The following is a 26,045-nucleotide window of genomic DNA, read 5'->3' as shown; positions in this document are numbered from 1 at the left end:
GTAAAGAGACTGTACAGTCAGTAACTGTAGAATCCAGTTCCCTTAAAGCTAACTGGCCTTGAAGCCTTCACAACAAACTGAAGTAATGGTTCCATAGTAGCTGGCATTTAAAATTCTAGAAAAGTGACTGGCACTTGATGGTTTTATTTATAATTTGTTGGGAACTAAAAAAGGGGGCCTTGGGAAGTGGGGGCGGGGGGAAGACCCATACCCTGCCAGAGTTTTACCTATTCTCTGGTCTGTCAGGCATGGGAGAGCTGCTATACACTTTCCACTCAGTCCTGGGTGGGCATTCAAGCACTCTTCAGGGGGGTGGCCAAGGGCCAGCCCTTCCTGGGAACCCCAGAGCTACTTTGCTAAAGTCACCAGAGTTGAGGAGAGAGGGATGAAGGAAGAGTGGTTCCCAACACTTGTGAGAGTAAGTGCAGCAGATCTTGACTGGAGTACCGGAAGGCCTTCTAACGGGAGGTTAGAAACCGGCTCATTAGGAGAAAGCCTTTTCCATCCTCCAAGTGCAGTGGGCCTTGATGAGCAGAGACAGTCTATGATTTTAGAGCTTTATTATAGAAAGGCAGGGGAAAAGAGAGAAGGGAGGGAGAGAGGGAGGGAGGGGAGGGGAGAGGGAAGACAGAGGAGAGGAGAGGGGAGGGGAGGGGAGGGGAGGGGAGGAGAGGAGAGGAGAGGAGAGGAGAGGAGAGGAGAGGAGAGGAGAGGAGAGGAGAGGAGAGGAGAGGAGAGGAGAGGAGAGGAGAAGACAGAGGAGGGGAGAGGAGAGGAGAGGAGAGGACAGGGGAGATGAGAGGAGAAGACAGAGGAGAGGAGAGAGAGGAGAAGACAGAGGAGGGGAGGGGAGGGGAGGGGAGGGGAGGGGAGGGGAGGGGAGGGGAGGGGAGAGGAGAGGAGAGGAGAGGAGAGGAGAGGAGAGGAGAGGAGAGGAGAGAGAAGACAGAGGAGAGAGGTGAGAGAATAAAGGAGTGAGAGCTAAGAGAGCCAGGTGGGGCTGAACAGCCCTTTTTATGGTCTTCACTGATGCTAGGTAACTGGGGAGGAGTTTAGCCTGAAGGTCAGAAGCTTGGGCCATTGCCTATGTGACTACTGACCATGCTTCTCTTGTGGGGGCTGTGGGAGTGGTAACTTAGGCAGGAGCCAGAGTTCCAGGAGCATGAGGGAACGCCAACCGTGTCATGTAGGTGAATTATGACTTCAGGGTTCAGACCTCACCTCAACTGGAGACCAGCCTGCAATTCCACACAATAATTATTTGGTAGTTTGATCTCATGGACATTATTTGTTGTTTTAGTTTCTATTCTTGATAAACTCTCTTATGTAGAACCTTCTAAGAAATAGGCCAGTAGTTACATTTTAGGGATTAGATGGACTAGACATTGTCCCTGCCCTTAAAAGCTTATATTATAGTGAGGGAACCACATTCACTAGTATCAGATATGAGAAGTAGCATGAGATATTGAAGTAAAAAGTGTATGTTGTAGGCTGATGAAGAATGTAGAAGGCTGAAGCCATACAGAAAATAATATTAAACCTGGAAGTCTGGCAACAAAATAATGAGATGAGGACAGTATTCCAGACAGAAGGATTGAGATAAGCAGAGACGGGAGAAGGAACATGGTAAGTGTTGGGGCTAGAGAGATGTCTCAACAGTTACAACAGTATACTGTTCTTCCAGAGGACCTAAGTGTGATTCCCAGCATCCATATCAGGTGGATGACAACCACCTGTAACTCCAGCTCTGGGGAATCTGATGTCTCTGGCTTCCATGAGCACCCCCACACATGTGACATATACCAGACAGACACATGACTAAAAATAAAATAAAAGAAATAGAAGTGCTGACATTTAGTAAGTGCCTACTTGGTGTCAGGAGATTCAGATGCACTTAATCCACACAGTAGTCTGGGGTGCATCTGAAACAATGTGCATGAGATTCATTTGGGAATTCTAAGGAGTATTATTTTGATTCAGTAGGTTTGTGTGGGTACATATTTCTATTAATGGTAATGGTGGTGGTCCTTTGTTGTAGATTCTATCTAAAGTACTTTTTTGGGGGGATGGGGAAATAGGGAGCTGTGCTAAGACACCATGACCAAAACAAAACTATTAAAATAAAGCATTTAATTTGTGGCTCGCTCATGATTCCAGAGGGTTAGGTCCGATGACCATCATGACAGGGACATGGCACCAGGTAGACAGGGACATGACACTGGGGCATCAACTGAGATCTCACATCAGGATCCACAACACAAGGTTGAGAGAGCTAATTGGGAATGGCATGGTTTTTTGAAACCTCAAAGTTCACCCCTAGTGACGCACCTCTTTCAACAAGGCCACACCTCCTAATCCTTCCCAGACAGTTCCACCAACTTGGGACCAAGTGTTCAAACTTGAGCCTGTGGAAGCCATTCTCATCCAAATCACCACAGACTCATAAATATACTGAGTTACACAGGTGTAGTGATCTTCATTTAATAACAAAGGAAACTCAGATTTCAGAAAAGAATAATTTGCTGAAAATCAGAGATCAGACAGGCCTGTCTTAACTCGAAGCCTTCTATGCTCCTCTCGGCACCTGCTGCCTCTCCTCAGCAACAGAAACTTTCATACTGAATCCTTCCTAGAGTAGAGATTTGCCTAAGGTGTTTGTATAGCAAAGTGAGTAGATCATTTCTGCCTTGAGGAGCTCACAGGGGGCTGATAAAGGTAAAGGTCTTTGCTGCCAAGCTCAATGACCTGAGTTTGTTCCCTTGAACCCATATGGTGGAGTCAGAATTGACTCTCAGACGTTATCTTCCAACTTGCAAACATACGCATGCACAAATAAAATAAACATTAAAAACCTTAAAGGTATTTTCAAGATGAGTTAGATGAAGTTGTGGGTACATTGAGTCGAACTTAGATCCTGTTACTATAAGGACGTGCAGAGTGACTGCCAGCTTGAGGGGCTGGAAGCGTGACGTCGTTGGTACCTGAGATTCTTTTGGTAGGGGGATGGTGTCACTTACTTTCATCAAACTCTAATAAAATAAGGTTCCTGTGTTCTAGAAATTTCTAGGAGGACTGAAGAAGTATTCTTGTACTTCAGGGTTGTGCAGGGATGTACATTGGAACTATTCTGCTCTGCCTGACTGTGGGGAGGAGTTTCTTCTAAAAAACTTCACACCTCTATAGTTGTCTTGTTAGCAAACCTGGCAAGGTTAGAAAAGCTTGAAAAGGTCTCTTAGTTTGGAGGTCCTGAGAAGAGACCTTTAACAGTGAGATAAACACACAAGGCCACCACCCTACTTTAAATTAGGAAAGAACTTCCTGAATTATTTTTACATTTTGGACATACTTGAGATTTTGAAAATAGATATTTAATATAGTACTCATAAAATGTAGATCCCATCTCTACATTCACTTTTCCAGTTGGGAATATATTAACCTCAGAATAAAAGATTATAATTGATCTTAAATAAAAGATTAATTTGAAAATTTGTAAGATTTGCAATAGTGATTACAATAATGATTACAAGGTAAAACAAGATTATTTGAAGTGTAAAAGCTATCAAAAAAGAAAAGGATTTTGTTGGTGAGCAGTTGTATTGATGTACTGCTATAACAAAGCATACAAGAGTACAGACTGCTGTCATATATGTGTACATCCAGGCACATATTCAGAAACAATTGAATGTTTTAAAAACAGTGATTTTTGTATTCCCTTATTTTCTAGCATCTTTGGTCAGAAATGTGGGATGCACATACACTCGTGCCATGTATATTATTTATATTTTCTCTTGAGCTATCTTGCAAGATATTGTTTCTAAAGATTTGTTTATTTGTTTATTCTCTCTCTCTCTCTCTCTCTCTCTCTCTCTCTCTCTCTCTCTCTCTCTCTCTCTCTCTCTGTGTGTGTGTGTGTGTGTGTGTGTGTGTGTGTGTGTGTGTGTGTGTGTGTGTGTGTGTGTGTGCTTGGAATCCAGAAGAGGGCATAGATTCCCCCAGAACTGGAATTACATGTATATTTGTGCTGCCCAATGTGGATGCTGGAAACTGAACTTGGGTTCTCTTGGAGGAGCAACAAGTGCTTCTAACCATAGAGCCATCTATTTAGTCCCCTAAATACTATTTTTTAAAAGACAGATTTGAGATAAAAATTTACCTGTAATAAATTCCATCACTTTTATGTTCATGAGATTGATCATTTTCAACAGTTGCATACAGCTATATAATTCTTCTAATTCAAGCTATAAATCATCCCAGATATACTCTTGTATATGTGCAGTCTCTTTCCCCCCACTTCCAGCCCTAACCAACAATACTCTACATTCTTTCACTGTAACTTAAACTTCTCTGGGTGTTCTTATAGATAAATGAGATCATCTTCTATGTAGTGTTTTGGAACTTAATATTATTGTATTGTATCATATGTAAGTGTTTTGAAAATTAATATTATTGTATTGCTATAGTTCTTTATGTTGCTGAATTAGTGTGTTATATTGGCTATGCCTTAATTTTTTTGTTCATTGATGTATACTCGAACTGTTTGCAGGTTTGGTGGTTATGAGTCAAGTTGTTGTCAGCCTTCTCATACAGTCTCAATTATAAGCTGTAAATACATGTTGGCTTTTGTATGTCTACCAGAAGTATAATGGCCGGGTGATTTAGTAGGCCTGTGTTTGTGATACCTCACCAGACTGATTTATAAAGATAGCTGTGCACTTTCCCCATCGACAAGCTCCATAGCCTTGCTCATACTTGATATCAGCTGCCTTTTTAATTTACCCAGCCAGGTTGCTGTATGTAATGTATGTATGAATGTAATGCCTCCTCCTTCTGATTTTAATTTGTATGTCCTTGCGAATATATTTGAAATTGATGTTTTCTTACATGAATTTTAAACAGACTGTATGCTGATTAGTTTTTTGTCAGTTCACCCAAACTAGAGCTACCTGGGAAGAGGGCACCTCAGTTGAGGAATTGTCTTCTTCAGATTGGCCCACAGGCACCTCTTTGAGGCATTGATGAGTAACTGATATCTGAGGGCCGAGCCTGCTTGAACAGGTAGTTCTGGGCTGTATAAGAAAGAAGCTGAGCAGGCATGAGGAAGCAGTAGCAGCCTCCCTCCCTCCGTGGTCCCACCCTGACTTCTCTCAGTCCACGACGATTGTCATCTGTAAGCCAAATAATGTCTTTCTTCTCCAGGTTGTTTTTTCTCAGGGTTACACTAGAGTATATTGTTCATCTTATTACTGAGTGTAAAAGTTCTTCCTACAACCCTGAAACAAATTGATTTGATTTTTAAAGAGCAGATAACTAAAACAAGCTTATAACATATCTTTTGCCTTAACATTTTCCTGTGCTTTGAACATTTGAAATTTACCCAACAGTTTTGAATTACAAAGTACTGTTGTTAAATATGTTCACACACACTCAGCACATTGTTCACTAGATCTCAGACGGAAAAGAATTTACACTTATTTTCCTGTCTAACCGAGGCTTTGTGCTTGTTGACTGTCATCTTTCTCATCTTCTCCCCTAGCCTCTGGTAGTCTGTTCTCTCCCTCTGAGGGATTTTTTTTTTTTTAGATATTTTCTTTATTTACATTTCAAATGTTATCCCCTTTCTTCATTTCCCCTCTGAAAACCTCCCTATCCCATCCCCCACCCCCTTGCTCACTAACCCACCCACTCCTGCTTCCCTGTCCTGCCATTCCCCCAGTGTTTGAGTTTCTATATGTAAGCAAGAAGATGGTTAGCATTCATCTCTGCACTTGCCTTATTTCAGTTCCTGTATAATGTTCTCTGATCTCATCAGTGTTGGAGGGGCACAGTGATGCTGCCTCCGAATTCACACTGATAACCTCATCCTAACATGGTCACTTGTAAAGATCCAGTGTCTGAGGTGATGTGTGTGGCTGTTGGGGTGGGAATGCTAACATGGGGAGTGTGACTTTCAAGTTAACTCTGTAGATGGTGTGACATTAAGGTTAGAATTCATCTGTATGTGTGTTACGTGTACATCATTTTTCTAGGACTGTATTAGAAATTCTATCCTCTCTACAACGAATTACTCAATACCCTTTGTTGTAAATCAGTTGACTATACAGATTTTGGGCATTCCTAAACATTGAATACTTACCAGTTTCATATTGTCTTGAATTCTTTTGTTTACAAACAAAACAAATAAAAATCCCATGAAGTCTAATGCTGAAGTCCTCAACTTTGTCTATTTTTTCAAGAATCTTTTGTCCATCTGATCCTTTGCCTTTCCATATAAATTTTAAAACCAGTTTTTACATGATGGAAAGGGCTTTTTGAAACCTTGTAGATATTATTTTCAGTCAGAGCTTTATGTTTTATTGTTGGTACAACCTTTTCTTTATAAGTTTTCATGTGTTACATGGAAATACAGGCTTTTATGATACGTCCTTATCTTTCCTAAACACATGTAACTTTGTTTTGAAGATTCTTTAGGGTTTTCTGTTGGATTATTTTGTCTTTAGGGAATCTTGCTGTTTTTCCACGTAGTGTTTCATTCTTCTTCTGGCTTTTGCTTTTGTATTTCTTTGCTTTGGCAGTGAGGATTTCCAGCATAATCTTGAATAGAAGTGCATTTGCATCCTGTGTGCATTTGAAAAAGGGAAATCTTTCTGTCTTTGACCAATCAGTATGGTGTGCGTTTGTGAAGGTGTCCTTCATCAGGCTAAGGAGGCGCGCCCTCTTCCAGGTGGTGCAGACTGTGTCTAGGAAAGTCTGTAGTGCTTCGCTGCTCCCTGACAGCCTTGCGTTTTTCTCTTAGTCTCTTACCATGGCACATTACCTTAGCTGAATCTTTGAATTCCTGGAGCAAACCACATAGTCACCATACATTATCTTTTCCACAGTTCTTCTAATTTATTAATATTTTCTTTACTTTTTCTGCCTCTGTTCATGAGAGATACTGGCCTGTAGTTTAAATTCTTCCCGTGTCTTTGATTTGGGTGTCAGCAGAATGTGGCTTGAGGAAGGGTGCTACGGGTTGAACAGGGTCTCGAGATACTGATATTCGTGGACTTTACCATTGAGGTGCTGTCCCTTCCTCAGGCTAATGTTGGCTTCTCAAGATGAAAATGTTACTCTTCATCTACTTGCTAAATACATTTAAATAAAAATTTTAAATGAAATTAATATTGTTAGTGTTAATGCACTTGACTAGTGAAACCATTCTAGACCAGGATTTCCTTTGTGCTGTTTTTAACTAAATCTTTGTACCTAATAGACATGAACTATTTAAATTACTATTTCTTTGGTGAAGCTTGGTGTCCTGGTTAGGTTTTTGTGAACTTGTCACAAGCTAGACTTACATGTAAAGAGGAGCCTCAGTTGGGAAAATTGCCTTCATCAGATTGCCTATAGGTAAGTCTGGGACATTTTCTTGATTAATGATTGATGTGGGAGGATCCAGTCCACTGTGAGCAGTGCTGCCCCTGGGTGCATTTCTGGGTTGTATAAGAAAAAAACTGAAGCTGGGCGTGGTGGTTCACGCCTTTAATCCCAGCACTTGGGAGGCAGAGGCAGGTGGATTCCTGAGTTTGAGGACAGCCAGGGCTACACAGAGAAACCCTGTCTTGGAAAAAAAAAAAAAAAAAAAAGAAAAGAAAAAGAAAACAAACTGAACAGGCTGTGAGGAACAAGCCAATAATAAGCATCATTTCTCCGTGCGCTCAGCTTCAGCTCCTGCCTCCATCCCTCCATGATGGACTGACTGTAAGCTTTACAGTGAAATAAACCCTTTCTTCCTCAAGTTGCTTCTCATCATGATGCTCATTACAGCGATAGAAAACAGTCGATACATTAGTGCCTTGAGTATAAAAAGAAATTAATTTTAGTTTTCAGAGTCATTAGTAAAAGTTACACATTGTATTTTGCTAATGTCTCTCTAAGTCTGTAGTATCTCCAGTGAGCCACTCATTCCTGGTACTGATCAGGGCTGGTTCTTGTTAATTTTTTATTTCTCTTGATTTGTTTGGCTCATAGTTTACCAATTTTGCTTTCAGTGAACTAGCCTCTATTAAATTGATTTTTCTGTATTATGGCCTGCAGCACCAGTGCAGGATGGGTAGAAACAGACGGGTCCCAGGGACTCACTGGCCAGTCATGTTCCATGTTCATGTAGAGATGCACACACACACATACACACACACACACACACACACACACACACACACACACACACACACACACAGAGAGACAGCACATAATTTCAGTTTGTTTATTTTATAATATATAATTCTCCATAGACTACTTTGTAAATGTTACATGTTGTCTTAGTTCTTATTGAAATATCACAATCAAGACAGCTTACAGGAGGAGGGGTGTATTTGGGTCTTGGAGTTCCAAAGGGATAGGAGTCCATCATCTCTGTGGCAGGAGCATGGCCACTGTGGCCCTGGAGCAGCAGCTGAGAGCTCATATCCAGATCCACAAACAGGAAGGAGCAGGGAGTGCAGTGGGGGTAGCAGGAGGAATTTGAAGCATCAAAGCCACCCTGTGATACACCTTCTCCAATAAGACCATACTTCCAAATCCTTCCCAACAGTTCCAGCAAGCAGATGGGCCTCTGGGTGGAGAGGAAGATGGGGAGAATCTGGGAGGGGGAAAAACATGATCGAAATGCATTGTATGAAAGAAATGTTATAACATTACTTTTGTACATACATCTCTGATTTTTTATTTGTTGGTTTATTTTTATATATGAGTACCTATCTCTGTGAGTGTATGCGACAGTGCGTGTGTAGGTACCGTCAGGTCAGGAGAGGACAGTGGCATTGCTGGAGCTGGAGTGGTTGAGAGATGCCTGACATAGGTTCTGGCAATCACACTCAGGTCCTCTGAAAGAGTAGCAAGTACTCATTACTGCTGAGCCATCAATCTAACTCACATTTTAGAATTTTAAGCAAAAGCTTTTGGTATATTTACTCAGTTTTCAATATATTTTTCTTTATTTGAGGTAATTATATCTTGTTCTGAAGTTTTGGTATTAAAACAACTTTTTATTAGTGTTTTCATTGTGATGTCTTTTCTCATGACGTGTGTGTGTGTGTGTGTGTGTGTGTATATATATATATATATATATACACACATTCATTGTATACTTCTATCTTCATTTATAATTTCATGTAGGTTTCATAGTTGATTGTATGTTTCAAGTTTATTCAGTCAACTACTTGTGTTAAGATCACTCATGTTTAATACAATTTTCAATATAGATTCATTAAATATATAGATTTCTCCTACTTACAAAGATTTTGCTTAGGACTTCTCTACTTCATAAAAAAAGGGCAGTGCGTATACAGTAGAAATTATACTTCAAATTTTGAAAGTTCATGGTACAGTATAACACTTTCACAAGACTGAGTGCCGACAGCTACTAGCCAGCCTAAAGGCCTGTACTGGTAACAACTAGTTTCCTAGAGTGTACTCAGTTGTTAAACTATGTGTTTGCTGGGCTAGGTGAATTAAATACATTCTCAATTTATTATTCCCAGGCTACTAGAAGTGTGCTCTGATGTGCCTTATCAGTCAAGAAGCATCCGTATGACAGAAGTGGCTGTTCTTTTAATATGTGTTCCTTCTGTTCTCGGGGCCTCTTCTGCCTTCTTTTAGTTATTTCCATTTTCTCTCCTCCCCTGTTTTGGTGGTGGTTGTTTTATCTGGTTTGGTTTAGTAGTTTCTAAAAGTTCCTTTTAGCATTTGCCCTAGTGCAAGGGTCAGCCATCTACATCCTTTGACCAAATCTGGCTATCTTAGTTTCATTTCCTGTTGTTTTGATGAAACACCTTGACTTGTGGAGGAAGGGTGTATTGCCTCACAATCCAGGTGACAGTCCATCATTGTGGGAGAGTCAAGGCAGTAGAAACTTGCAGCGTCTGGCTACGTTACCACCGCAGTCAAGACAGAAAGCAGTGAGTTAACACTGCCTGCAGTGCCCAGCTCATTTTCTCCACCATTACTCAACCCAGGATGCCCTGCCCAGGGAATGCTTCCACACACTGTGTGTGCTCTGGCCTTGCCACCTCAGTTTAATCAAGATAACCCCCCATAACCAGCTAATCTAGATAGTCCCTTATTGAGACTCCTTTCCCGGGTGAATGTAGATTTTATCTAGTTAACAATTAAAATCTAACCATCACACTGGCCCGCCACCTACTTCTCTAGTTCTGTTGAAACACAGCATTACATTCATTTACATAAGGTCTGTAGCAGAGGTTAGTACAGCAGATACCATATGGCCCTCTAGACCTGAAATATTATCTGGTATTTTACAGACATCTGAATTTTTTTTTAAATTTTAGTTGAGATACTACAAACATTTTTAAGTTAGCCTAGAATATCTTGTGTATAATGCAGTGTGTACGTCAGAACTTTGTATTTCTATCCTTTTTATCTGTGCTATTATTGTCGCATATTTTGTTTCTACATACTTTCAGTTCTCATTATTCACATAGTAAGGCTGCACAAAGTTACTACAAACAACGAATTAGCAGATGCAGTCCTGATGTGCTAGGGGAAGTGTAGGGTAGGTTTCTATATGCTTTTCTTCACAATGCTTTTGTCAGCCAGGAAATAACATTATTTTATGTATGTTTCTGCCTAAAGTTACTTTATTTAACATCTACTGTGAATTGTTAATTCTTCTCAAAGCCTAGAATGCCTACCTGAATAATACAGATTTAACTCAGCCAGTCTTCAGAACCTCTAGTCTAATGCAAATCAATACACTCAGACAGGTAAATGATAATAGGAAATGCTTTGAAATACTTAAATTGTGTATTTTTATATGAGGTTGACATCTCATTTCCTATTCCCCAGAGAAGGGATGCTTTTTATATTTGTGTAATTCAAAACTTCAACAACAGTTATTTCTAGGTTAATAAGATAGTTGAATCTAGATGGAAAATAAAAGCTAGTGACTGCTTTCTGTTTGGCAGTCTATAAAGAGCTAGATAGAATGATGCTGTTGTTAGTTGCTTAGATTTCCATTATCTACTATTCACTGCTTCAGTTGGATGAATCTTTGTGCTGCTCTTACTGTGTTAGTCACAGTGCTAGATCCTGTGTAGACTCCCAAAATGGAAGGCTTTTTCCCTCCCCCAATCATGTTACATAAAAGATGAGCAAATGTCAGATTAAGGATCACTGTCTTGTGGAGAATTAGGAGAGCCTGTTTTAACCTTCGTTTTTGTGCTGTCCCACCATCCTCTGCAGTCCTCTACCTGGAGAAATAGACCTCAGGTGTGGGGAATGCCATGCTATTGTTCTCCAGTGGCTTGTAGCGTGGGTAAAGCAAAATGCTGTTAACATCTTTGGCAGTCAGCAAGTAAGCAGAAACGAGTCATTTAAACACACACACAAACTCTTCTTTCTCTTTCGTGGTCAAATAAATAAATTTTTGTGACTGTGATTCCTAGTAGCACTATAAATTTTATGTAAGCTTGCCCAGTTACTCAAGAAGTTCATGGTGACCTCTTCTCCCCCTCACTCCTAGCAGTTAGCTAGACAAACATCTGTGGTTACTAGCAAGGAAGCAGGTGACAGAAATATGTGATTGCTTCTGTAAGCCATTATTACTTAGAAAATACAGTGATGACTCCCAAGGCATATGTGTGGTCAGCATTCCTAAGCTTCAGACACATACTGGCTCATTGATTAGGACTTTGTGCTCATAGCCCCACTACTTGGACCATCTTCCCTTTTCTTAAGTACTGGCAGCCTAGATACCCTGCATTTTAATGTTCATTGCTGATTGCAATTGCTCTTAAGCTTGGATGTACCTGTCATATGTCTTTAAGCTCTATGAAGTCAGACATTATCTAGCCACAATAAACAAATATCCAAATATTTCTTAGTTGACTAAAGGAAGAAACTCCTGAAAAAACAGCATGATGTTCTGTTTCAAAGCATAGGTTTTTGGTCAAATTGAGGTTCATCTCTACCACTTATGAGTTATGTGGCCTTGGTTTCTTATGTGAAGAGTGAGATTGAAAATATTAACTCATTTATGTATGCATATATACATGTATATGTATCTTAGATGTTTATAAAATCCTTTGCCCTTTACCTAACATACAATAGTTACCTAGTAAATGCTAACTTATCAATGGTACTTACTAATTTGATCTTAACTGTAAAACAAAGGTAACTTGGAACCAGTATGTAGAACTGATCAGTCTACCAAGTTAAGTTCATGTCAATTCTGTGCTTTATTTAATGTCCACATGTCAGAGTCTTGTGTTATATCCTGTAGAAGATAATTGCTTCCTTTGGGTATAATGTCAGCCCTATAATCACTGTGCTCTGAAGGCTGATGCAGGAGGATCTTGAATTTGAGGCTAGCCTGGGCAAACATAATGATGCACTCTCAGCAGGGTGGGGGAGGAAGGAAAGGGGTAAAAAAAAAAGAATTATTCAGTTTTCTATTAGCACTTCAAATGCTCCTTTTACTGGTGTGGAAAGTTACAGAGTTTGCTGATATCACTTGTGTAACTTATTTAACCTTTTATTGAGCTACATGTGTGAGCTCGTGATTTATTAGAAAGAGTTCAGTGTATTCCTCAGAAGGTTGGTTTGTTGGGTTATTTTAGATTAATGGTGACAATATGTGAGTTTAGAATCTCATAATTTTGAGTTCAGCTGAGTTAGCTAGTCAGTTAATTACTATGGTTGAGCAGTAGCTAAGTAAATGCTTTTTTATAAAATTTCTGTATACTTAGGACTATTATCAGATACAGTGAAATCAAGATATTCTAGTGTTGACTTTACATCTCCCATGATTAAACTACCAGGAAGAACCTGTAGAACCAAAAGGGATAGTAACAATTAAGTGAGATTATAGAAGGCCATATTATATTAGAAGAGGGACGGGAAAACCAACCTAAAGTGCACAAATAATTCCATTAAGGCAAAAGGAGTCAAATGGGGCTGGAGAGGTGGCTTAGCTATTAGGAACACTGGCTGCTCTTCCAGAGGACGGATTAAATTCCCACACTCACATGCATGGTTGGCAGCTCACAACCATGTATAACTCCAGTCTCAGGGGATCCAATATCCTATTCTGATCTCCAAGAACACCAGGCACACATGTGGAACATAGACAGACAGACATGCAAGTAAAACATCCATATACATAAGATAAAATAATAATAGAGGAAAGGGGGATAGAGAAATGGTATATCAGTTGAGAGTATTTGCTGCTCTCCCAAAGAACTAGAGATTATTTCCCAATATTTCTAGCTCTGGGAAATCTGACACCCTCTCCTGGTTTCTTCACAGACCAGCACACATATAATGTACACACACACACACACACACACTCATTCAAGCACTTCATACATTCACACACACTTAAACACTATATACCTGCACATACACTCAAACACTATACATACACTCAGACACACGTACAACAAATAAAGTAATAATGAATCTTTAAAAATCTTTTTAGAAAAGAATAGGACTTAGTGATAATTATCTCAAGTATAATAAAATTTTAAACTTTAAAAAAAAATATTTTTAGGTCTGGAAAGATGGCTCAGTGGTTAAGAACACTGGCTGCTTTTTCAGAGGACCCAGTTCAATTCCCAGCACCCACATGGAAGCTCACAACTGTCTGTAACTCCAATTCCAAGGGATCTGACACTCACACAGAAATACATGCAGGCAAAACACCAATCAATGCCCATTAAAAAGTAAATTGTTAAAAAATATTTTAAAGTGTCTTTTTAAAGGTAATATGAATGATTTATCTTTAAAAGGGACAAATAGTATATAATTTTTATTTAAGTTAAAGATCTTATTTTTTTTCCTGTGTGTTATTTGTTGTTTTTTCTTTTGTTTTTTGGGTCCCCCCTCGACATTGTTCGTTAGAAATTTATCTGATGTTGTTCTAAAGTCGTCAAGAGCATTAATTTCAAAAATCTGAAAAATAGAAAGGGAGATGCAGCTATTGGTGTTTGGTGCTACTGAAGCAGGAGTTAGGGAGTCTGGGAGACATTTATTTTAGGTATGTGCTGCAAAGGAGTCACGCAAAAAAAAAAAAGAAGAAGAAGAAGAAGAAAAGAAAAAAGGAAAACCTTTTGAAGGGAATCGTCTTCCCATAAATTGACATTGGAAAACCTGTTTTAAGTGCAGGTGGGACTTAATGCTGACCTCTACCCAGTAAGCTCCAGAGGGAGTAAGTTAAATGTGCAAACTGGGGTCAAAGGAGCATGAATATAAAACGGAGCTGGCTGAGTGCTCTGTGCCAGGATAACTCACTCTTAGGTCAGCAAACCATAATGTCAGCTATAAAAATAATAAGACAAAAAGCAACGTGGAAAACACAGCAAGTGTGATAAGATCAGTGCCCTCCCCCTACAAAGGGCTCACATGTTGGGGAGAAACACACTGACCACACTAAACACTGGGGCAGATGACACATTTCACAGGGTGATTCAATAAATTCATAAACAAGCACAGCAGAACATGGTTAAGGTCGAGTTTTTAAAGGACTACAGACTAGGAACTGTGTGTGCAACTGGAGTAAAGACAGAATAGTTTCTGGCGGCATACTGAAGAGTGTGGTTGAATCTCATGAAGTACAAGCGATTCACAGACTGTGCTAAGCACAAACCTGCTTAAACGCTGACAGACTATATCAGCATCAACAGCAAGATTTTTTTTTTCTCCCAAGAAATCCCTTTAGCTAGTAAATCATTTTTAGTTGAGTTTTGTTTAAAACTTAGATATGACCAAAAGAGGTCACTTTTTGAATTTCATCCAGGTTCATGACACATCCTGAGGGTGGGGTGAGGTGGAGTTTCTTTTGTTGTTGTTGTTAGCATAAGCCAAAACTTAGCTTCCTTTTTTTTTTTTAAGCTTTGAAAGTCTTCCAACGTATTACATTGAGGTCAGTGCTAGCTTCTTCGTGTCTTTCCTCAGAAATACCTTACTCTCAGTAAACATTTAGTACAGAACACATTTTATTTGCTTTTATACTAAAAACAAGGTCATGCAAATAGTGGGCATTTTCCTTCTTCTGTGTAAGAACATGTGTATATATGGGGCGCTGGCGATTGAACCCAGGGCCTTGTGCGTGCTAAGCGTGTACTCTACCACCGAGCTGCCCTCAAACTCCTAGATTCCTAGTGATTCATAGTTTACAAAGCAAAATGAACACGAGTGTGATTTCTACCTTCTAGGGATGTATATACTGAAGAGAAGGTGTGTTTGCAGGAAGCCCCAGGGAAGTCGTGGGACCCGGAAGACAGTCAGACCTTAGAATGCAGTCTGGCAGCAGTAGAAGTGGGGCTGAGCCAGGCGAAGTGTGTCAGCCAGACCAGCTGAGCGTCACATTACAAGCCTATGATAAACCTTTATAAAGAGTTGTTGTGATTAAAAAGAAAGTTCTTAGTGCAGTCCTGGGCCATAATGCTCAGAAAACATACCTGTGGCTTCAAAGACTCTAAATTTAGAAAGATCCTTGGTTCTATAGATGTTTTAAAACTTTAGTGAACATCAAAGTTGCAGCATTTAGTTGCCGTATGTCAACAAAACCATATATACATACATATTTTTTTAATTTTAGTTCTGACGTGTTTATTTAAACTGGGAGAGTTTATTCACAGTGTCTGGTATGTGATGACTACCTAGTGGATGTTAGCTCCCATGTTTACTTGATTTCATATTGATAAGAGGCTTAAAAAATACCCTCTAAAGCTACTCTTGCTATTAGTTTGTTGAATGAAAAAACTAGATGTAATTGGAATGAGAAAGGAAGTTGGTAGAAAGCAATTCATTTGAGTTATAATGGCATTTAGTAAAATTGAAATTCTGTCTGTTTTTAGGTGATTTAAAATACTTGGCTTTAGTTTTGATCATTTAAATACTAGATCTGAAGACCAAATATTCAGTGTACTTGAGGGGTGATTTGGTCTGTCTGAATGAATGGATCCATTGTCTCTGTAGACATGAGTTGGTTGTAATTTTCAGTTCTGTCATAGCGGATGAAAACCCCAGCTGTGTCTTTTGTTTTCTAGGACAGAGTTGTCATTCTGTGTTGTTTTCTTTCCCCATTCTCTCTACTACAGCTGTGTTGCAGTGGCTTGGCGACATTCTAATCTTTCTGAGATATATATATATATATATATATGTGTGTGTGTGTGTGTGTGTGTGTGTGTGTGTGCATGTATATACATATACATGTAGATACATACACACATATTATCTAGGTTAAATAGTGTTGGGCAGTCATTACTAAATACTTAAACTGATGATGGGAAAGTTAATTTGCTGTACATTCAGGTTACAATCTTAGCTAAAAGAGGGAAAGTCCAAGCATTAAAGTTAAAGACAATTCAGAACTACTTACAAAACAAGCGGAGAAAGTGTATTTTAAAAAGAAAAAGACTTCTCTGGTTTATGTCAGACGTGTGGGGTTAAGTTGAGCACGTGAACTGGAGACCTGCGGAGACCTGCGGGGAAGAATCAGTTCAGGTCCCTGGTGAGTCCGTTCTCGCTGACTCGTCTAGACTAGTGACTTTGGCTTTAAATGAAAATTATCATTGGAATTCTTCCCTATGGTTGAGCGCTTTCCAGAATTGGTGCTAAATGAATGTTAGTCTTGTTTCTACAGAATAACCAACAGAATTTTTAATAAGTGCTAGTTAAATAACTAAGCTCTGGGTTCTCCGGGAGTCTGAGGAAACCTGGAAAGAGAACATCCTAGCATGTGTTTACTGTCATTCCGAATAAGTCTTAAAGATGTACTGTAAAGATGTACTTGGTCTCAAGTTTAAAAATCAATTTAGTATCCCATATATGCATTCGTGTGTCAGCCTCTAAAATTAGTATACTTCACTCACTTATATGAAAACAAAAATATATGTGTCCTAAAACTCCAAGGGTTTCTCATTTTTATACTACCTTTTAAAAATGCCTAATGATAGGTAAATAATTCACTCAGATAATATTGAATTCTGATGTTGTTTGTTAACATGCAAATGCTGTCTTGCCAAGTAAAATAAAAGTTTCGTAAGCTTCCTACCTTATCTGACATTCCACTGACAGAAGTTAGTTGGCATGAGATTTTTATGAGACAAGTTTCTCATAAAAACTTTTTGTTTCGCCACAGTTGGTCTAGAACTGGGAAAAGCCTTCATTTTGCACAAGGCAGGGGAGTTATTGACCGAAGAAAATAATAAAATAAAATAAATTGAGAAGCTACTGAAAGAGTGCTGTTAGGAACGGGCCAAATTAAAGACTTTTTTTTTTAATTGCTTTAAACCGTCGTTCCTTAGCTGTCCTTCATTTCCCCCTCTAATCAGGGCTGAGGCAGGGTAAGGAAGGAAACACAGGCTTTGCGGTTTTAGGAGGTTACTAGCTCCCGTCCACCTTCCCTGCACTCTAAACCCTTTCATCCTAGAGCAGCAGTGCTCTCCAGCCTGAGCTTTAACCAGCAACTGGGCAGATAGTTCCATGTTGGAGCTGACCTGTGCACTCTGCCACACCATGTGTACCTACTAAGTGTTCACAAACCCCAGTTCTGGAAACGAGAAATGCACAAAGACCCAGCTGGGAGCTCTGAGCTCACTGTAGCCTGGGCTTGTTACTGAGAGCTACTAACCATGTACCCGGATGCGACCCTGGGAGGCCTGAGCCTTGTCCCAAGAGCCCTTGCTCTCCTCCATGAGAATGGGGTGTTTAGAAGGTGTATAGGCCATTTCTTGGGGGCATCTTACGTCTTAAGGGTACATAGAAAGTAGCAATGGCGAGGCAGTTGTCCCTCTGCTGCCCTGTGAAGGAGAACAGCAGATTTGCAAATGGAAGCAAGAGTTTGTGTGCATTTATTTTTCCAGAATATATTTTCCTTTTAAAATTATACAACTGAGTGGAGAGTGGCCTTTTCCTTTATTCCTTATTCTGTTGTTAGAAAAACAAGCCATTATCTTTGAAATGCTTCCGCTTTCTGTGTATTTCACTGGCAGGTTATTTTTGATAGATTTTGAAATATAAAGTGCTTTTGTTTGTGGTTTTTAATGTTTGGTTCATGCCTTTTTTTTTTTTCCTCATGTGGTCCAGGCCAACCTCCAAATCCCTGTTTATCCAAGGGTGCCCTTGAGCTTTGAATCCTCTGCCCCCAGCATTAGAAGCTGGGATTACATGTGTGTACCTCTGCGCTTGGCTTGCCCATGACTTTGCCATAGCCCCTATGTACTGAGAATCATTCTGGAAGAGGCAAAAATAATTTTGAGGAATAGTTGAGTTTGGAGTTTTTGAGGATCAGTGAACTATTAAAAATAGGCAAAAATATAAATAATGAATTCTTATATCTTAAGCTTATGAAAGATGGTCAGCCTTGTGTAATGGACATATACAATTCAGGGCAAGGGAAATGACTCCATGGATAAAGCTTTCTTTTCCATTTTCATGTGTATTGTGTTCGTGTGTGTATTTGCATGACTTTTGCATGTGTGGGCCCAAGTGTGTGCAGATGTGGTACACATGTGTGCACATGCATGTAAAGACCTGGGGTTGATGTCCAAGCCATCCACAGTTAGTCTTGTGCTTTCCTTCGTCGAGGCAGAACCTCTCCTGTCAGACCTGAGCTCACTGATATGACTAGTCTTGTTAGTCAGCTTGCTCTGGGGACTTCCCATCTCACCTTCCAATTGTAGAAGACCGTCAGACACACCTTGCATTTACATGGGTTCTAGGATTTGATCTCTGGTCCTCTTCCAGCCTGTGGGTCCAGCACTGAACCCTCTCCCCCTCCCCACAAACTTAATATTTTGCATGTAGACATATAACCTGATATAGCCTTTGTGAAGACCAATTGGTCAGTATCTAAGAGTTTCATATATATGTATACTTTGACTTAGGTAATACTCTGAGAAATTATCTCCATGCATATCATCTAGAAGTAGTAAAAGTATAAATATGTGGTACTCACCGGCTGTTGTTGATAATAACGAAATATGGGGAGCAGTAGACAGACGCTAATGTTCATGGCACATCCAACTCATCAGAAACCCAAGTTCTTTATGTTACAGTAATTGGTTTAATTTTCATGGTTACTGCCAAGTATGCTCTATTTTACAAATAGAAAACCATAGTTAAGGTTTTACAGTTAATAAGATTTGAATTCGGGGCGTAGGGTGATGGCTTAGTAAACTACTTGCTATGTGAGTGTGAAGACCTAAGTTTCATCCCCAGACCATAAAAATCTGGGGACACTCATTCTTGACAGAGTATAGTAAGGATGTCACTTTACCTGTGTAGCCTACCTCCTCAAAACCCCAAGCCCAGCTTGAAATGAGATAAACATCAGAAAGTTCAACTAGTGAGGCATCCTATAAAACTCACAGCCAGTGAGCACGTCCTCCCAAAACTGCAAAGTGTGAGAAACTGTTGGATCTAAGAAAGGCAGCTCAAGGTCGTATAGATTCATGGTTGGTCCTGGAAAGGAGAAAGGACATTAGATGAAAACTAAGGAAATCTAAACAAAGTATGACATTTGCTATAAATGTATAATACTGCTATAAAGTGTTAATGATGGGGAGACTGGGTGAATGGGAACACTGTGTAATGTTGTCTGAATTTTTTGAACACCTAAGATTATTATTTTTAAAATAAACTAATAATCATAATGAATAACTTTAAATTTTTTATTTATTTAATGTATGAGTGCTCTGCTGCTAATACATCCACAGGCCAGAGTAAGCGCATCAGATTCCCTTACAGATGGTTGTGAGCCACCATGTGGTGTCTGGGAATCGAACTCAGGACCTATGGAAGAGCAGCCAGTGCTCTTAACCGCTGAGCCATCTCACCAGCCCGTGAATAACATTTTAAAGTAATTTTAATGCTCAGGCATCCATTTGAGAAGAACGCCTGAACATCATTTGTTTATAATACTTTTATCATACTGAGCTCCATTCCTCCCCCTCAGTCTTTCAGATCCATCCCCACCTCCCTACACTCCCAACGTTGGGTCCAGTTTTTCTTTTAATCACTTGAGTCCGTTTGTGCTACTCATACACTCCTGGACGTGGAACCTTGAGGCCTTAGGCATGAGCAACCGTACTAGGAGCCATGCCCTTAAACAGTAACTCTTTGGCTGAAGAGATGGCTCAGCGGCTAAAGAGCACTGACTGCTCTTCCTAAGGTCCTGGGTTCAAATCCCAGCAACCACTTGGTGACTCACAACCACCCGTAATGAGATCTGACACCCTCTTCTGGTGTGTCTGAAGTCAGCTACAGTGTATTTATATATAATAATAAATAAATCTTTGGGCTGGAGCAAGCAGGGACTGAGTGAGTGGGGGTTGACCAGAGCAAGCAGGGGCCCTAAAAATTCAATCCCCAACAACCACATGAAGGCTCAGAACCATCTGTACAGCTACAGTGTACTCACATATGTAAAATAAATAAATAAATCTTTTTTAAAAAAACAAAAGAAAACACTAACTCTCTGTCGCCTGTCCATAGCTTCTGGGTTAGGGATGCAGGTTCCATCTTCACTGCTCTGTGCTGGCTTGATTGTGTTGCCTGGCTTGATCTTGTGCGGGTTTTGTACGGGCTGCCATAGCGGCTGAGAGTTCATGGGTACAGAGGTCCTGTCATTCTAGAAGATTGTTTCCTTCCAGCCTACGTCAGCCTCTGCTCTTGCAGTCTCTCCTGTGACGTTCCCTGAGCCTGGCCTTACTGAGAGGAAGTGCGTTTCTTTAGAATTTTAATATGGCTGTCATGCGGGAGCAGAGCTGAGTCACATTCTTACTTTTGAAGACCTGACATCTGAATTTTAAAACTCATGAGCAGCAAATATGTGTGTGTTCATTTCCTTAGCAGGTTGTTTCTGCTTATTTTGTGTGTTGTTTAGATGTTTTAAAACTGTGCTTGTAGTTAATTTCCTGTTTCTTTGTAGATGGTTATCTTTAACATAATCAAGCCTCTGAACCTCGGTGTTTTTTTAAGGTTGACCCCAGTGAGTCCCTGAACTTCACTGACAATATTTAATCTTTCCTTACTTATCAGTCTGTTTCTGTTATTTTGGTTCTGACATTTGCCTTCAGATAATTTCTAACTATCTTAACAAACACACGTATATGATATTTTAATATGTATCAGGATTTTTTTCATAAGCCAGACATTACACCTTTTCCTCCAGTCCAGTGGTTCTCAACCTTCCTAATGCTGCGAACCTTTAATACGTTCCTTGTGTTGTGGTGACCTCAGCCATAAAATTATTTTCGTCACTACTTCATAACTGTAGTTTTGCTACTGTTATGAATCATAATGTAAATATCCATGTCATCAACTGTGATGTAAACTGTGTTTTCCGATGGTTTTAGATGACCCTTAGAGTTAAAACTCACAGGCTGGAAACCACTGCACCAGTCATCCAGTGATTGTCAGATTTATACATGAGTATTCTGTGAAGATATTTACTTATATCTTGAGGTGACTTTTGACTGTCATCACCAGCATCTTTCAGCCTCTTGACATACGAGTGTTTATTTTAAATAATTATTTGTAATATTTTCTGCACTCTTCCTTTTACGAGTGCTAGGGTATTTGTGTATTCATTTATCTGTGTGGTGCTGAGGCTTGGTGTGGGCAATGCAGGTGCTGGAAAAACACTGGGCCACACTGTACCCCAGCTCATGCTCCTGGTACCCATTAGATAGCATGTCTACTGCGCTGTTGTTTATGTCTTCTCTAGGCTATACATTTATTTAAATGTTGCTTTCCTTCTTTCACTGGTGGTTTTAGTTAATTTTTTTCAATTACTACAAGCTGAGACTTGTCTTGACTGATTATGTGAGGCTAGTGACCAGGTGGCTAACCAACTATTTTTTTCCAGTTCCTTTCTATGTAATTCAGATCTGGAAATGCTCTCCTGACCAAGGCTTCAGTCTCTCTCCAGGGATTTGCTCAGCTCTTGTCCTGCCCCAGTCCTGAGTGCTGTTTTTAGAAGACAGCTTGGGTCTTTACCATCTTGCCTTTGGCCATTGTCTCTTCCCTCTTAGAATATAAAATATTTTGAAGTGTTAGCATTCACCAATTACAGTGCTAGGAATTAGACACAGTCATCAGCAAATTCAGTTGTGACCCCCTCCCTGTAAAGCCAGCAGGACGGTGTCCCGTTTTCTAACCAGGACTGATAGAGTGTCTCGGGTATTATTTGCCCTTATTCTAGAATTTGTATTTCATTTGCCATTTACTGTCCTGCTTTTTAATATCTGTGCTTATTTCCATCTTTTTCCCTGTTAGATTGCAAACTTTTGGAACGCTTTTGGAAAATACAGATTGTTTTCTCATTACAACTGCTAAATAGCCTTGTATTTAGCAAATATGCCAGAAATGCTATTTTAAAAATCAGTTTTATTCTTTCAAATATTGGTTAGAGATTTTATTTTCTTACGAAGGTGAAATATGACATTTTTTTAATATTAAGGGATTGTGCAACTAAGTTTTAAAGCTGTTTTAATCTCCTATTTAATCATTTAACTTAGTAAATTTTTAATTAGAATTTAAACAAAATATAATTTTTTATTTCTGTCTTTTCAATTAAAAATAACTACCATGTTAGATTTACATTAAAACATAGTTTGAACTATAATAAATATTATTGACAACTCAGATAATTGAATGTAGAGTTGATATTATAAATTCTAAGTATTTCTATACTTCGCCATTATTTGCCATGTTTTAAAAATAAAAATAAACCTTTAACTTTCTAAATAAGCTACTGTTTTCAACTTAAAATAATAATTTTATAAAATAGTTTTTAGAAAAGATTTGAAAACTTTGAGTGTTGTATGAGGTTTTTCTAGTAGGAAAAAAATGTACAATAGTAAGATAATAAATAGGAAATTCCGGACGGTTACTGTGTCGGAAGCGTCGGCCATAGGAGCTGGGACTGCCAAGAGTGGGCTATAAAGTTGTCGGCTTTCCCCAGGGGGCTGAGTAAGTAAGAAAGCATGTCAGATCACACGGTCAAGTGCTACACTAGGAAACCAAGGCAGTGTCTCTTGTTATTCCTCACCAAGTCATACCACCATATGAAGTACGTGAGCCATGTTGTCTACAACACCCCTGCGATGAGCATGTTTACAGTTTGCTGTGACTGATTCATGTCAGATCACTGAGCGCAAGCCAGTGACATACGATATTGTTTATTAAAGGACAGCTGTGGTGTTGTCTTCTGAGAATCAAGGAATTTCCTATAACAGCATGTTCTAAGGCATTAGTAAAATAGATGACATTTTTTATATTGTTAATTGATTAAAAATGAAATTATTTTGGAAAACAAATATTAAAAATTTCTAATATTTCATCATGAATGATTGTGCATGCCTTTAACCCCAGAAATCGAGAGGGTGCCCAGCCTCTGTAGCAAGTTCTAAGCCATCCAAGACTGCATGCTGAGACCCTTTCTTAAACAAACAAAAACTTTTAACTCTAAGCTACTTCCTTCAAAATATAGGACACACATCTTCATAATTTGTTCCACATATGAATGTCCTAAGTATTATAAATGTAGATTCGTTAGAATTGTACATTTCGGGCATATGTGAGAAAATCGTCAAGCCTCTGTTTAGAGCACTGCTGAGCCCTGTGTTTGTAACTGCAGTGAATGGACCTAAAATTCTAGATGCTTGAATTGAACTTGGGACTCTGTGACCACTGTTAGGGAATTATTTGGTCTTCAGCTAGTCCTGACATGAGGTAGGTGTCTATTTCAGTGCTATTCAGGATAGTAGCTACAGCGACAGTGGCGGTCAGGTACTTGCAACGTGGGTAGTGTGATTAAGGAAGTATATTTTTAATTTTAATTGTTTTAGAATCAGATAACTATGGTATAGAGCTATGCTATAGCAAATATTTAAGATAATCAGTTTTATAGAGAAAAATAATATTTTGGCTCAATGTTAGAGGCTCCAGCCCACAATTGGTTGATTCCATTGCATTAGAAAGCACACCATAGCAGGAGCAAAACTGTCCATCCTCCATCAGAGAGCAGGAAAGAGTCCAGAAGACACAGAGGTGTACAGTCCCCTTTAAGACTTTCCCTGTCCCCAGACCCCACATACTCATGGCACATAAGGGCTCCAGAACCTCCTAGGACATTACCACATGAACATTTTACACATCAAATCCAGAGAATAGCAGTGGCTGATCATGTATTGAGCAGTGCAGCTCTGATGAGTGGAACCAACTACTTACCTCCTCGGGATAAAAACAGAACCAGTAGAAAACGATGTTGTCTTATAGCAATTAGAAATCTGAAATTTGTAAGACACATGTGTTTTAAGGTAATGATTATTTATTTGCAAATTTACTTTTCTGTTTTTGAGCTTTAAAATTAACCAGGATATTTGAGTACAAGGTTCACCTTTTAAATATTAAAAGAGTTGTTAGTCACTAGCACTATGTCAAGACACTTCAAAATTCTTTTGTAGACTATTTGTAACAGCAGAAAGCTATGGAATATTGATGCAGGACTGTTTTTCTTCAGTTTCCAGAGTGTGGATTCTTTGGCATGTATGATAAAATTCTTCTCTTTCGCCACGACATGAACTCAGAAAACATTTTGCAGCTGATTACCTCAGCAGATGAAATACATGAAGGGGACCTGGTAGAAGTTGTCCTGTCAGGTAAGCAAATGGCCCCTTCCCCCTGTCTCTTCTCCCACAGAGTGGTCCGCTGCGCTTGGCTTTGGCACTGGGTAGTGGCTTGCTTCTTTAACGTGGAGTCATGGTTTCTGCACGCTTTTCACTTTCAGGAAGGTGATATAGCACTATGAGAAAGTAGAAGAACAAACTGAATTACTTAAGTGTTTTGAAGCTTGAGGGATTGCCAGTTAAACTGAAAAGAAGTTCTTTTTCTGTGGGTCAAAATCATAAAGGAAGATTATGGTTATTTCTCTTCCCATTTCTGTTAAAAGCATGAAAAAGAAAACTAAGGTTCCACAAAGAGAATCTAGATAAAGAGAGAAATATGAAAGACTTGGAAGAGAACGTGGCAGTGCTGGTTCCCTGTGTGATTTAAAAACTGCCTCTTCCCTTCCTGATCCCAGTGGACATTGCCCGTTTCCGCTCCTGCCTTGCCCCTCTTGCCATTCCCGTTCCCTAACTCCCACCATTTCCACTTACCCAACATCAAGTGGGCAGGGTGGTCAGTGAGTAGTGTGAGGGCCAGAGGAATGCCACAGGCAAGATTAGAATGCTGATAAGAGAAAGGAAGCAAGCGGTCACAGACACCCACCGCCTGGCCGCTCTGCCCTCCCGCAGTCTTGTAGCCTATTGAGATCCTTTCTGGCCATGGTGTCTCCTTACTGTTCCTAACAGCTCCCATCTGTGTTTCTGATTCTTACATCTCCCTGGCCCCCTGCATTGATCGTTCTACACCACAGCCCCCAGGCTTCCCCTCCACTCACAGGAGACTCGTGTGCTGGTCTCCTCTCTGGTCACAACCGCAAGCATTCATTCTTTCTCGCTGGGATGCTGTCATCAAACCGCAGGCGTCACTGGTGACGTTCGGGTGAAGTGAGAGAGTAGGGTCTGACCCACTGCTTCATGGCTCATGGAGAAAAGCAAGTCCTGCTCATGTGGACGCAGTGTCTGTTTTTGCAGAAACACCGTGGCGATGAGGTTAAGTTCCATAGCACTTTTATTTTTACGTTTTACTTCAGTGTTTTCTTTCTCCATGTAGCCTAAGCTAAGCAGTTTTTAATGGGCTAAGGAAGATATAATAAGTAGCTGTTTGCCATCTTGTTATGAGACCATGCCTCCAGATTTCCAACTTGGCTTATTTGGGACATAACTCAGTGAAAGCTGCTGGACTTCTAAAAGAACTGTTTTTTAAAACCATAGTACTGGACCAGAAGATGGCTCAGCAAAAAAGGCCTCTGATCCCGGGGCACACATGGTAGGAGGAAAGAACTCATGCCTACAGGGTGTCCTCTGACCTCCACGCATGCCAGGGCACTTGCTCCTCCCTTAACACGTGACACAATAAATAAATCTTTT

General features: G+C 39.8%; 1 protein-coding gene and 1 long non-coding RNA gene across 7 annotated transcripts in view; one reads left to right on the top strand and one right to left on the bottom strand.

The window, feature by feature from the left end:
- The window catches only part of Prkd3 (protein kinase D3), a 71,412-nt gene that overhangs the window by 10,931 nt on the left and 34,436 nt on the right, over positions 1 to 26,045 (top strand). For 2 of the 3 annotated variants that reach the window (NM_029239.3, NM_001171004.1), the window contains exon 3: positions 24,533 to 24,671. In NM_029239.3, coding sequence (NP_083515.2) covers positions 24,533 to 24,671 — 139 coding nt within the window. Of the gene's footprint in view, positions 1 to 1,380; positions 1,627 to 24,532; positions 24,672 to 26,045 lie in introns of those variants that run through there. The other variant, NM_001171005.1, reaches the window with a different exon arrangement.
- Gm41622 lies at positions 8,268 to 25,978 on the bottom strand. Of its 4 annotated transcripts, XR_003952325.1 has the most exons (6): positions 25,454 to 25,978; positions 25,170 to 25,242; positions 24,241 to 24,814; positions 19,375 to 19,467; positions 18,962 to 19,099; positions 8,268 to 8,620 (listed from the first exon to the last, which is right to left on the bottom strand). It is a non-coding gene; the product is annotated as a predicted gene, 41622 (long non-coding RNA). The 4 variants fall into 4 exon arrangements; XR_001782186.2 differs by having other exon boundaries at positions 25,170 to 25,953; XR_003952327.1 differs by lacking the exon at positions 25,170 to 25,242 and having other exon boundaries at positions 25,454 to 25,953.

The sequence above is a fragment of the Mus musculus genome, chromosome 17 (genome assembly GCF_000001635.26).
Source record: "Mus musculus strain C57BL/6J chromosome 17, GRCm38.p6 C57BL/6J".
Classification (NCBI taxonomy): domain Eukaryota; kingdom Metazoa; phylum Chordata; class Mammalia; order Rodentia; family Muridae; genus Mus; species Mus musculus.
The sequence above is the reverse complement of the archived record's forward strand: the minus strand, read 5'-3'. Positions and strand labels throughout refer to the sequence as shown.